Genomic DNA, 13,328 nt, shown 5'->3' with positions numbered 1-13,328 from the left:
GATAAGAGATAGAATAACACTTTAATTATAAAGTTGATCGTCTCTAGCGAGATATTCAGATGCATAGATTAAAATGACCCACCCTGTATCCTTTCTATACTTTGTAAGGCCTGTATATTTTAAACTTACACAATTAGTGAACTCTCAATGCGCATGATGCAAATCAAATATAAATGGAACTAAAAAATTGGAACCAACATAAAAAGGATAAAATAAAAAATTGATTATACGAATTCTCGATAGCTTAATATATTTTCAGATCATAAAAATTTTGAGTGAGAATTTTAATAAAATTTAAAGATTTCATAATTAATTGAAACTTAATTACATCGTTTGATATCCTCACAAATCACATAAAAACATTTCTATTATTCTAAAAAGTGACTAACAAAAACACATCAAAGCAAAACAAAAAGAAAAATCATGTCTTTATTAACAGATAGTACAATCGAGATCGCCTTGTTTGGGCAAACAATCCAATAAGCATGCTACAGCTCGTGTAATATAGGTCATAGTGCCATAACTGCCACTTGGTGCACTATCATAAAAATGTTGACAAATATATGCAGCTCCACCGCACAAGGGACCACATGTTTGTGTTATTTCCCATTCTTCGCGTGGTTTTGCACAGCACAATGTTGCATCTCCATTGCATTTGACCTAATTTTTAAAATAAAAAAAAAATGTTACTTTTCGAATCTATATTTAATGCTCGAAATGAATTAAAAAATAATTTCTTGATATACATTATTATGATTCACTAATTAGAAAATTTGTCGCGTACGTGACTTTGGTGTAATAATAATAATAACATAAGAGGGATACTGCAAATGAGTCCCTAGAACATGGAAATAGAGTTCCTCTGTGCCCTCCTTGAGAATAGCCTGTCACCAGAAGGCGAGACACCTCCTGTAGAGACCAGACGGCACGCAGAAATTCCACAGCTTTTTCGCGGTTACTTTCTCAGGATTGATGGATCCAAGATTTAGACCCTTACAATCTAAATTTGATGCCCTGCAGATGCATACAACATGTATGGATGTTTCATTGTCCTCCATACAGACCCAACAAGTGGGATTATCAGAAAACTTCATGTTATGAAGGTGGTAGTTCAATCCTGTCGAGTCCCACCGCCCTTCTCAATTGTACTCTAAGCAGTTTCAAGCGAGCACAATCGAATAGCTCAGCTGCGGATATACACAGTTTGACCTGTTGCAAAGTCCCAGTAAACATGGTGGGTTTGTAGCAATTCCCTAATTCGGTAAATTACGGAGCATTTTGCTATGGGAATGGCAGGCTCAGGTAAAAGAGTCGTTTAAGACGACCTCTTTCGTGTCAATGAGTTCGCTACTTCATTCCCCTTAACGCCAGAGTGGTTCGGTATCTAGATCAGTCTAACAGTGATATTCAGTGCCAGGCGATTCAGTTCCTAGAAGCATTCATGGACTATCCTCGATTAGAATCTTGACGCCTGAAGGACCTGACAATCTGAGAAGATGCTGATATTTGCTCACTGCAAGCAACCAGATTTTGGGACCTCTCAACATGGCGAAGATTTCTAATTGAAAAACCATCGCATATTAATTTTATATGCGATTTTAGTTTAAGAAAAGTGTAAGCAATTTTATCGAATAAAAGTTATTATAGTTTTCCACAAATGTTTCTAATCAATAAATAATTAACTTACTTGATCTTCCAAAAATATTTCATTAGCTTTATGTACCAAATGTTCTACAGCAATAATACCACCCAGACTATGGGCTACATTATGTTCTGATACAAGTGTTAACACCATTAATGCTTCCACAATCAACTGACGATATTCTGGTTGTGGTATTGAATTTAAAACAGTTTCCACAGCTAAGGCAAATTTTAATTCTCCTGAAGTCATTTCTTGAGTAAGACTTTGTGGTAATACTCGTCCTTCAATTGCAAGCCCTTGACACTAAAATTTTTATAAAAAATATACATTTTTATGAAGTAAAAAATTCAGGATTTATTCAGAAAATTAAGTCGTGAAGTATAACTAACTTACTCGTTCTAAGACTCCCCATACACGAGGATAGAAATCACGTGGCACCCTATTTAAAGCCCCATCTAACCGACGTCTACGTAACCATTGCCCTTGACGATCTGATTCAGAATTTTCATCAACCTCTGAATCAATTCCCAAAAATCCACCAATATGGCTTCGTTTACTAACACGACTTGATTTACAGCTAACAACTGAGAAATTTCCACGACCCACTAAAACACAAGAATAATTTTATAAACTGAAATGTTGAAACTTGATATGATTCTGGGGAGACGCTATGGGACCTGTAAATTCATGTTGTATATGCAAATATTCAATCCATGAAATTTGCCTTCGTATAGAAATTTTTGCCAATGTCTTAGGAACCATGCAATTTTTTTGTGATTTGGACTATAATTATTTAACGTAATTAAAACTAAAAAAAATAAAATCTGTTTCATTTTTGGGTAGTTTCCAAGATTTTTTAATATTTCTCGATTTTTCTAATTTGAAACCCCTCTGAAGAAGCCGAGTAATAAAGTAATAATACATACCACTGCTTATAGCAAATTCCTTTCCACTGATAATATGATGCAATAAATTTTTCATTTCAAATGGTGATAAATTTAATAGATGTTCTGAAGCTTCCTCACCATCACAAATCAATGTACGTGACAATTCAGTAGCCATTACTTGAATGATAAGTCCAACACGTAAACGTAACATCTCATGGAATAACTGTGGTTCAGTTCGGATGAACATTGCCAAATATACAATTAATTCTTGGGTTAACATAGCTGTACTCTCATCATCTCCATAAGCCATATGTATCAGATGTCGTAATTCACTTTCTGGTAGTGGTGCTGAAATGGTGTGCTCATTGTTTGGTGGCATTCCAACTGTAGTTTGTTTTTGACGTACAAGTAAATCAGTGATAGCTTTTGCTAAGTCTTCAACACGTTTACCCAACATGCCAGCGGTATGTCGAACTAAGCCCCATAGTTTTTGTTGACATGCTTTCTCATAAAGACCTTGGGACGAGAAATTTAAAAATAAAAATCGTGTATTCTTTAAAAAAGTGCAGTGAAAATAAAACTTCACAAATCCTGGAACACTTGGTAAAGAATTTAAGATTTTGATGCAAAAATATTAAATTTAATTGATTGGGGAAGTCAATCCCTGATTTATCAACCATCCTGTAATACAGTTGAAAATGTTCTGTGAAAGTTCCCCGTCGAATCGAATGATATGCGAGGCTGAAGTTCGGAGATTTCGAAAACGATTAACTTTTGCCAATAAGTAAAATTTGGCATTCATGACTTGACGATGGTCTCGATTACCTCCCCGACAACTTATTACTGAAAATTTATTGTTGAAATGATTAACATTTTCGAGGTATTTGCTCAAACCTTTACCTAAATTTTTACTATTTAAATGTTAAATGTGTACTATCTTAGATTACCTTTTAATAAATCTCGAACAGTGACAACCCGACCATTTTCCAACATGCCAGTATTGAAATCTAAACCTTGGGTATCAACCAAATATTGTAGAATATCACCTTGTTCTTCTAGTGATTCGGATTCACGTAACATTGCAAATAATTCTTCTACTTCGGTATCAGCATATTGTTGATTTTCTGATTGTAAACGGTATCGACTCGATGGTAAATTTATGGTTGGTACATCGAATTTACCAATCGATGGTGATTTTTCACGATTTGGTATATTTAATTGCCTATTTGCATCCTCTGGTGAAGCACTACGGCCTGATATTGTTGAATGATCAACGTCAAGGAAAGATTGAACACTTACTGTACTTTGACGACGATTAGCTTCAGCTACGACTTCCATACCTAACGTTTCGGCTAAAATCAAATAAATTTATTCATTATATTATCATACTTCTGTGTTGGGATCTTAAACATTAAGTTAAATAATGCATTTTATTAAGGGGGTTATTATTATATCCAATTAGAATTGCCAAAGAATATTTTTTTTTGTATTTCCGGAATGTACACTCAATGTCACAAAAAATGCTCGTTTTAAAACATTCTAAGGTTTACTATTATAGCATAACATATGATACGCTTAGAATGTTTTAACTGTGGCATTTTTTTTGACAGTGAGTATACATATATTTAAGTATATTCTCTGAAAATTTTAAGTTGATCCGAAAACTATTCACGAAGATAAACGAATAAAAAAAAAATTTAACTGAGTGTAAACGTTTTTTGAAACGACTTGATCGATTTCAAATTTTTATACAATCTTCTTAGATATTTTCCCCACATATTAATCGAAGGAATAATATTTCTGAAAATTATTTCATAATTTTAGACCACTTTAAAGTTGGAAATTTTTTGAAGAATTTTGATTTTTCTTTTGAAAATCGCCCTTTTGTCAAAAATTAAAATTTTGACTATTCCTTCGATTAATACCTGTATTTATCTATCGACTAAAAAAATTTTCTGGATTTCTTCATTTTATATAAACCAGAGATATGGTGCTCACCGCCGGATAACTTTTTTTGGAGGACCTCCAGGAGATCGCCCACAAGAGCAGTACCATACCAAATTTTTAAAATAGTATAACGGGATCTTAAAATTAAAGAAATGTCCTATATGTATACGTTTTTTATATTTATGTAAAATAAATGGTCTTCCCAAAAAAAACTCATAAAACTCGTTTTTTTGTTGTTCTCGTAACTGGATATAACTTTTTAAATTTGAAACTTTAAGAGATACTTACAATCTACATTAATAGATCGTGTCTTTTTAATGGCACCCTTCACGGACATACGTCTTCGTAAATTTCGTTCACCTTTGCATACCACTGTTTTTTCAAGTAATGTTGATTTATTTGTAAATGATTTTCGAATATGTTGAACCAAATATTGTTCCACTTGTGGATTTAGACCTGTTATTTAAATGACAAAAATTATTTTTGATGAATTTATTGCAATACTACATTTATAACTACTTACGATCAGGCAATCCGTCTTCTTGACTTCCAAGAAAACTTAAATTAGTTATACAACTTGTGCTAAGAAAATCACCTAAATTTCCGAGGGTCACTCGTGTACCATTAATATAACCAGATCTTAACTTTTTCATTGTTGTAATCATCGCTAAAGGTATTTTACCATTCTCTAAAATCATTGCATACTTGTTTAAAAATCTAGGCTAGGTTTTCTTCATTTTTTGCTCAATTGTTGCTAGCTAGCTTTACAAGCATAGAAAATATTTAAAAAAAAACTAAAGAAATTAGAAACATTCCTAGAATCTTTATGATTTTGTACGAATGTACAGCATTTCTCTAATTTTTTTAATCTGAATCGATCTTTAAATTGAGTTGGATTCGCCTTTGGTTAGCAGTAAGTTAAGAAAATGTCGGATAATATGCATTAAAACACAAACAGGCAATATTATCTTTGATATTAGTAGAAATGTATATTATTTAATTGATAAAATAAACATTACCTAAATAATTGTGTGTAGCCATTAATGTAATTGTTGGGCGCCCAACCATATTTTTCCAATTCATTGCCAAAAAGCCTAAGTTCATTGTAAAATTGCTTACGGACAATGAATTATCATAACTAGTGTAATATTCATCAAAATCAAAGTTCTTTATCCAAAATCAGCAATAATACAGGCGTGAATTAATGTGTGTTCATGCAACATAATATTCCAAATTCCAATAATTTAGCATCTTAAACCTAGATTAAGCTTCACACAATACACACATGATAAAAAAAACAACACATAAAAGTATATTGTGCAAAAAGTGCGAAAATTGTCAATTTCAAACGAGAGTGAAGTTAAAAGCACAAACGAAATCATTGCTTTTACCACTCAAGTGCGTAATAGACAACCCGTACGAGATGCAGACTATACTTTTTTTACGAATGTGGATTTATTTATCTTTTTTTATACAATTTTCCGAATAATTAGTTATTTTTCAACACTTACAGAAAACGGCTTATCGGGTATTATTTTTCAGTTATGTGGCACTTCAAATCGCGTCAAAAGCAAACCATAAGAAATTATTCCAATCATTTTAGGGTTTCACCTCGGAATCTAACAGAATGAGCTGAATTTTTGTACAAACCTATATTTTGATAGTACAAATGTTGTCTCGAAAGTTACATATGGTCACGTGTGCGCGTCCTTAGGTATTCAAGGTCAAAGGTCGCAAAACTTAGTTTTTTGATAATCGTATTTACATTTATTATAAAAGTTTGTCTGAAACTTTTTTTGTACCGTTTTTGAAAGAGGGCGCAGAGCGCTCAATCATGCTCAGCTAAACGTACTTTAACGCAGGATCAATACTCATAAATATAAGGTATTAAATAATTATTTAAGTAGTATTTAATGAATAATTAAGTAAAAAACCGTATAATAGTCAGTGTAATCGTGAATCCCAGTCTATTATGAAGTTTTTTTACTTAATTATTCATTAAATTCTACTAAAATAATTATTTAATACCTTATATTTATAAATATCGACCCTGCACTAAGGTACGTATAGCTGAGCGTTCCATCTTCTGCGTCCACTATTTCAAAAACAGTCCAACGTACAAAAAAAGCTTCAGGCAAAATTTGTAGAGAATTTTATCCTCTACAACTTTTATAATAAATATAAATACGATTGAAAGACAAGGAAACGAGATACTATCAGAAAATAGTTTTTTGCTACCTTTGACCTTGAATATTTAGGGACGCACACACGTGACCATATGGTGACTTTTAACATAACATTTATATTATCAAAATAAAGATTTGCAAAAAAATTTTAGCTTATTCCGTTAGATTCCGAGGTTGACCACTTTTTTACTAAGATGATCGGGTTATAAATTTATGGGCAATTCTTATTGGTTTTATTTAAACACCCGAAAGCTCGTTTACGTTAGTAAAAAGTGTGTAAATAAAAACTTCAAACAAATGCTTCTAAAAAATATCACTCTTAAAAAAATAATTAACATTCTCAACAATGAGAATGTCTCAATGGTTTTAGTAATTATTACCCGACTACAACAAAACAAAAAAAATTTTTCCTGTTTCATCTTTAATTTGTAATGTGTCTTACACAAGAAAAATGACCCTTTAGGATAAATCATCATTTTTAGACAAAAACAAATGTTTATTTTTAAACTCAAATCTACTTTTTAATAACATCAACCCTAAATTTTTGTTTTCTCATAAAATATTAGCCATTTTCTTATTTTTACGTACAATCGCTTCTGTTACAAAGGGTTTTTTAGCAGAAGCGTTTTAACAGACGTCGATGATTAATCGATAAAAAAATGTGGTATCATAGCTCATCTAGAGACATTAAATTAAATTTTCATTTTGAACGCTTGTAGAAGCGTTTCGTATTTACTAAACAAACTCATTGTAACAGAGACGATTGCCACAATCACAGGAATTAAATTAGTGTACATGTACTAAATTCTAAAAAAAAAAAAATTCACACTCAAAAACATGTTCTTTTTTTAAATTATTGAAAAATACCTAAATCTATTTGTCGACAACCAAGTACAACTAAAGGTCGTCCCAACATATTCTGCCAACTGGATTTGAGAAAATTAATTTCACTCTTGCAAATATCAATCATTAATTCATAGTCGGATGCAATGTGATTACGAGACATATCCGTAAACTAATAATCAAATTATGTTTTTATAAATAGGGTACTTTCTCGGTAGTGAAAAATAAATTATGAAATTTGATAAAAATTAAAATTTATGTAGAAATAAACTTAAATATTCTGATATTGAGTCATTAAAGCACATTATTGTTTTATTATATTAAAATTAAAAGTCGTAATTTTTAATTTGTATATCTCGTGACCTAAAACACGAGGCGCCATGATATGTATCATATAGACAAAAATAATATGTATTAATTACTAATTTGTTGATGGCTTTCATACTAAATTTCGGTTATGTTACCATCAACTTTATACATGTAATAATTACATACACGATTGTTGTTTTTACCAATATTACGTTACCAAAATGGCTGATAGCGTTTTGGTGGGGGAATAGCTGATAGCGTTTTTGCGAGGGAAAAATTTAATTTAATTTTAATTCATTAATATCGGTATGGAAGTAATTGTATCAAAAAATATTTTAAATATAATTATGGCTTTCCATGAGTTTAACAAAATCCTGCAAAAAAATTCTTATACAATGACAATAACGCTTACCTGAGGTGTAAAAGCGAAAATACGATCATGCAATGTATACAGTTTACTTGTACTTAAAATACCAACATCACGTGATTTACGTCCAGATAAACCAAGTTTCTCGTTTCTACCTATAAAACAATTACAAAGTTAAGAAATTTTTCTCTGAATCAAACTTGTTGTTTACCTAAATATGTATATAAGTGAGATAAAACTCTAGCAGGTTGTACTTCAATCGGTGCTACTTCAGCAATTGTTTGCACCACAATGTCATGCTCAGCTAATTTATCACGAATATCATTATCATCGGCTAAAATAACCACTTGAACAACGACGTCTGGTTTCTTCTCAGAACATAATCGTCTATTTAAGGGATCTAATTCACCAATAGCAAGAAAACCCTGGAAAAAATATAATTACTAAATTCCTCCATTTTCAACAAAATCGCATAATCCGCTTATGGTGCCCAGGCAGAGAGATGTGGCAATGTGACAGAAAAAAGGGAAACGGCTTTTATTCCGCCAAAATCCGGAAGGTCGAGCTCTTTTGCAATACTTTGATGATTAGTTGGATTAAGATTGATTCTAATCAAATAAATATAGGGATAAATGTTAATATAGAAAATATTATTTTCAATTTTTGGCCACCGTTTTTCATTTCTGAGGACACCGGTCTAACAGAAATTCTCACAAATTCCGGTATGGCCAGTCCACCTTTGCTGGTTGAGTATTGTACCGATCTTTAAGAGACACCATGTTTAATAATCACCAGGTACTAACCTCTTGTAGAAGTTTAGCTAAAATGTATAATGATTGTGCCCACATAAATGGACATTGACCTCTCGGTATACGAGTTTGACTTCCAGGATCTTTATACTCAGCATTAACCACTTCTGCTGGTACAGCATATAATTCAGGTACTAATTTCATACCTTCGTCATTTCGAAGCATTACCTACGTGCAAAAATAAATAAATAAATAAATGTTTGAAAAAAAAAGTAATAGTTTATCAGTACCTCTTCTAGTCGTTCCATATATTCACGACAACGTTCTTTATCTTTGCGAAATAAAAAATCTAGTACTAAATAACAAAAGAATAAGGGCCATTCACATTCAAGATTTTCAAACATTCTTAATTCCCATGGTTCGTAGTATAATCTGTTCGGATCCTATTAAGATATCGAGATTTCAGTTAGAAATTAATAAATATTTAATAAAATGAATATAATTACCTCTTTAGGAGTCCGATGACCATCTCGTAGAAAACGTTTACATCCATATCGTCCTTGAAGTTTATTAATAATTGCCTCTCGTGTTAATTGAATGAGCGCAGGATCATCTACCGCAAATGCAGGAAAACTAATCACTGATAATAGACCACTATCAAGTTCTTTACTGTTGGATTCACGTGGTAACATTGACTAAAATAGAAAAATATGAAATGTCTTTGAGTTATTTTTCAGTTTTTGAATTCAATGTACATACCATCAGCCAGAATGATTTTTAGTAGAGGAAATAAGGCATTTGATCCAGGAAAAAGCTCCGCACCAGTAAATTTTTTAGTGCACTCAACAATATCATATTCATACGAGCTAGTGCATCTTCAATTTACGCTCATAAAGGGGGATAGAAGTAACCTAATTTCGGACACCAATGTCCGGGTAGTTCTTAGTAATTTAAAAAAAAAAAAATATTAGATTTTATATTCACTAAATTGAATAGAATATTGTTGCGTTTAGGTTACTTATATCGTTGAAAAAATTGTTTTAAAACAAGCATAAATACTTCACGTACTTATTTTTCTTTACAAATTTTACTTTTTTTTTTTAATATAAGATTATTTATTTGATTTGAAAACCGTATGATATTATATTTGGAACCCTTCTAAACACTTTTTGGCTTTTAGATATTTTTTACTTACCCTCACCGTTTTCGATATATAAAAACCAAAAATATAAAATCCAAAAGTTTTTTTAAATGTTTAATAAAGAGAATATGGTGTCCTTAGGTAGGGTACTTCTATCCCACTTTATGGACGTAAAATGAAAAAGCATAAGTTTGAATGGATACGATTTTGTCGAGTTTACTCAGACAATTATTTTTCAACGTCTCCCATAAAAATTTACTAGCGCGGAGTTTTTTCCTGGCTTAGACTGCCTTTTGCGGTTTTATTTCCTCGATTATTTCGTTAATTACGATTTATATTTATCGAATAAAATCAGTCAACTTGAAATTTTTACAAGAAGCATAGTCGTAAAATATAAAATTTACTACAATTTATCTGGTTACCGTTTTTCTCTGAATTTCGTACCTACGTTCAATGTTCTAGAATGTAAAATTTGAACGTTAATATCGTCGTAAAATGTTGCTAAGAGAATAATATAAATTATAGTCAATTTTGTTTCTACAACTTAGATTTAAAAAAATTTTTTCTATTATTAATTCTCAAAAATATAATCGATAATTAACGAAGCCCTATCTCGTTAAACGTACTTTATATCTTAAAACTTCAAAGTATTTTTCTTTTTAAAATACCCCTTTAGCTAATATTAATTACATGCTGTGTAATTTACCTGTAAAACAGCTTGACATTTTTGAGCTTCATCGGCTAATACATGAATAATACTCGATGGTCCACCGCGTGCTCCAAATAAATCTAATTCATTAATCGCTTCTAAAGCTGCTTTGGCCATACCAATTGAACTAGCATTTAATTCTGGTAGACCATGATTAGTTTTATCGCCACGTTCCCAAATACCATAATCCTATTATACAAATCCAAATAATTAAATAATTTTTTTATATTATAATTTTATAAATTAAAATTATTAACTACCGAATAGTTGCTTACATTTACGATCATGTTAAGACCTGGGAGAAAACAATACAGATTTTATTAAGGATAACTGATAACGGCCAACCAAGAAGCAGAAATTTATAAGAGAGACAAATCTATGTCTATGTTACAGACGCTTGCATAAAAGAGACAGGTATTTGCCGCAAGAGTGGACAATTTCCTGAGGATATTGCTTAAACCATTCTCTATGTCTGTGGTATGGTTTACAAGATTCTAAACACACATTTCCATTAAATATTATGCATCTATAAGCGTTGCAGACTATGGTTCATTTTTCTATCGCTAGATAGAGTCTTTCTTAGTACTAAAGCCATGGATATAGGAATATTTTAAAAGGGATGAGTATAACCGAGTGGCGCGAGTCTCACTCAGGGGGAAGAGGCAGAGTTTCATTGTGCCTACTTTCTATTGGTTGTTAACTAGGCGCATGCTGAAAGTATGTCAATCTTCAATCCTAGTGTTACGACTATTTTAAGTTAACTAATGAAATTTAAAAGAAGGCGTAAGAATGTCTCGAAAATACGTCGATTAATTTTCAATACTAAATTTCAACGTATTACAGAATTTTTAAAATATGAAATTAATGTAAAAATTTATTTGGGGAAATTATTGCTTATTTATGTATTGAATTATGCACCCGTGAATCTAATCTTAATTTAAATAAGTGAAGTTTTATTTTTATTATTTTACGAATTATTTACGATATATTCTTTAGGTAATTAGTCGATCATAGGAATATTAAAGGTATATTCCTTCATCCAAGAGTAATTAGTTAAAAATATTATATTTGTATTTAATTTCTAAATTTTATTTAAAAAAAAAAAAATACATTTTTTTCTTTAGGGTAATAGATTTTACTTTAAATAGAAAGATTTTTTGCTCGGACCAATCTACAACACACGCAGAATTCGTTACCCATTTAAATTTTCCCGCAATTGAGAGTGCGAACAGCCGCAGCCAATCAAAAGCAGACATATTGTATATTGCTTGATGCAAACTAAAACTATGGATATAGAAATATTAAAATCTAAAACACACGAAATATTATCGTTCTATTTGAATTTCCCGCAAATGAGAACCGCAGCCAATCAAAAGTAGACACATTGCTTCCTCCCTGAGTGATACACCCCCCTCGTCTAAAGTAGGACTTTATACTACATCCCTACTATAATTACTAGATCCGTGACTAAAACCCAAATTTAGTAATTAATAAAATAAGGAGGATGAGTAAGAAAAATACGGATAGTTGAAGCTAAGTATAAAAAAGACGAAAGCAGTCAAACAATTCAGAACAGAATTGCAGTCAGCAAGCAAAATTATTTTTTCACTTTTAAATCATGTTTACATTTTTTAATATTTCCGAAAATGAAAGCATCGATGTACGAGTCAAATTATTTTAATTTGAATAGAGTCGTTCAGTCATGAGCTTAAATAAAATATATAGGATAGATAAAATATTTATTTAAAAAAAAAGGAGCGTTATTTTTAGTGTCATCATACTTACAGGAATACAATATGCAGATTCAATATAAAATACTAAATTTTGAATGAATGCAACTTCATCTAAGCTAAAAACAATTTGTAATCCAGATGCGGTCATTTGTGCTAAGATTAAAAGGTATAAGGATACAGCATCAATTTGTAAATGGCCCCATTCACCATCACCAACAACCGTTTGACCAGTTAATGATGAATATTTTGCATGTAAAGAATCCAATGGATGTTGTGTTATTTTAAATTTTTCAACTTTATCTTTTTGCTGCATCATTGCCATTAATAAACCTAAAAAATGGGTTACATTTTCAACAGACGTTGTTGTATTATATTCAACATCCAGTCTCAAACAAACCTCTCATTAATTTTACGCAACTCTGTTCTAGTTCATATGTTTTGGCTCTATCCTCATCTTGATCAGCCATCTTTTTGTATGCCATGGCAAGGCCCCAAACAGCCAAAATAGAATAAACATTATCGCGAATCCATGCATGAGAATTTTCAGGACTTGCAGGAAACAATCCCGTAACAGGATTTTGATGATTTAATATAATTTTTGTAACAACACGTTGAAAATAATCCAAACGTACACCTGAATTACTTCGACTTCGCATTTTGCAGTTTATTTATTTACATACAAAAATATATTAAAAAATTTACTTTTGAAGGTTACTTAATGTCAAAGCTTGAACCATTTTAACTAATAGACAAAACTTATGGTATTTATGGTTTTATCGCCCATAAAACGTATAATTTATTTAAAGTTTCTAATT

At 31.2% G+C, this 13,328-nt stretch overlaps 1 protein-coding gene across 4 annotated transcripts; it reads right to left on the bottom strand.

Moving 5' to 3' along the window:
* Window positions 1–411: 411 nt before the first annotated feature.
* Window positions 412–13,273, bottom strand: LOC123293527 (probable phosphorylase b kinase regulatory subunit alpha). 4 transcript variants are annotated; one of them, XM_044874382.1, is made up of 16 exons: window positions 12,911–13,273; window positions 12,566–12,843; window positions 10,778–10,969; window positions 9,437–9,625; window positions 9,221–9,373; window positions 8,985–9,158; window positions 8,393–8,606; window positions 8,227–8,336; window positions 7,530–7,677; window positions 5,000–5,164; window positions 4,765–4,932; window positions 3,477–3,869; window positions 2,569–3,045; window positions 2,036–2,247; window positions 1,688–1,945; window positions 412–660 (listed from the first exon to the last, which is right to left on the bottom strand). In XM_044874382.1, the coding sequence occupies exons 1-16, from the start codon at window positions 13,167–13,169 to the stop codon at window positions 433–435; spliced, it is 3,618 nt and encodes a 1,205-aa protein (XP_044730317.1). In that variant the 5' UTR covers window positions 13,170–13,273; the 3' UTR covers window positions 412–432. The 4 variants fall into 4 exon arrangements, with proteins under 4 accessions (XP_044730317.1, XP_044730318.1, XP_044730316.1 ...); XM_044874383.1 differs by lacking the exon at window positions 7,530–7,677 and adding an exon at window positions 5,496–5,643 and having other exon boundaries at window positions 3,477–3,854; XM_044874381.1 differs by having other exon boundaries at window positions 3,477–3,881; window positions 12,911–13,272.
* Between the last annotated feature and the right edge of the window lie 55 nt (window positions 13,274–13,328).

This window comes from Chrysoperla carnea, chromosome 2, assembly GCF_905475395.1.
Source record: "Chrysoperla carnea chromosome 2, inChrCarn1.1, whole genome shotgun sequence".
Taxonomy (NCBI): domain Eukaryota; kingdom Metazoa; phylum Arthropoda; class Insecta; order Neuroptera; family Chrysopidae; genus Chrysoperla; species Chrysoperla carnea.
The sequence above is the reverse complement of the archived record's forward strand: the minus strand, read 5'-3'. Positions and strand labels throughout refer to the sequence as shown.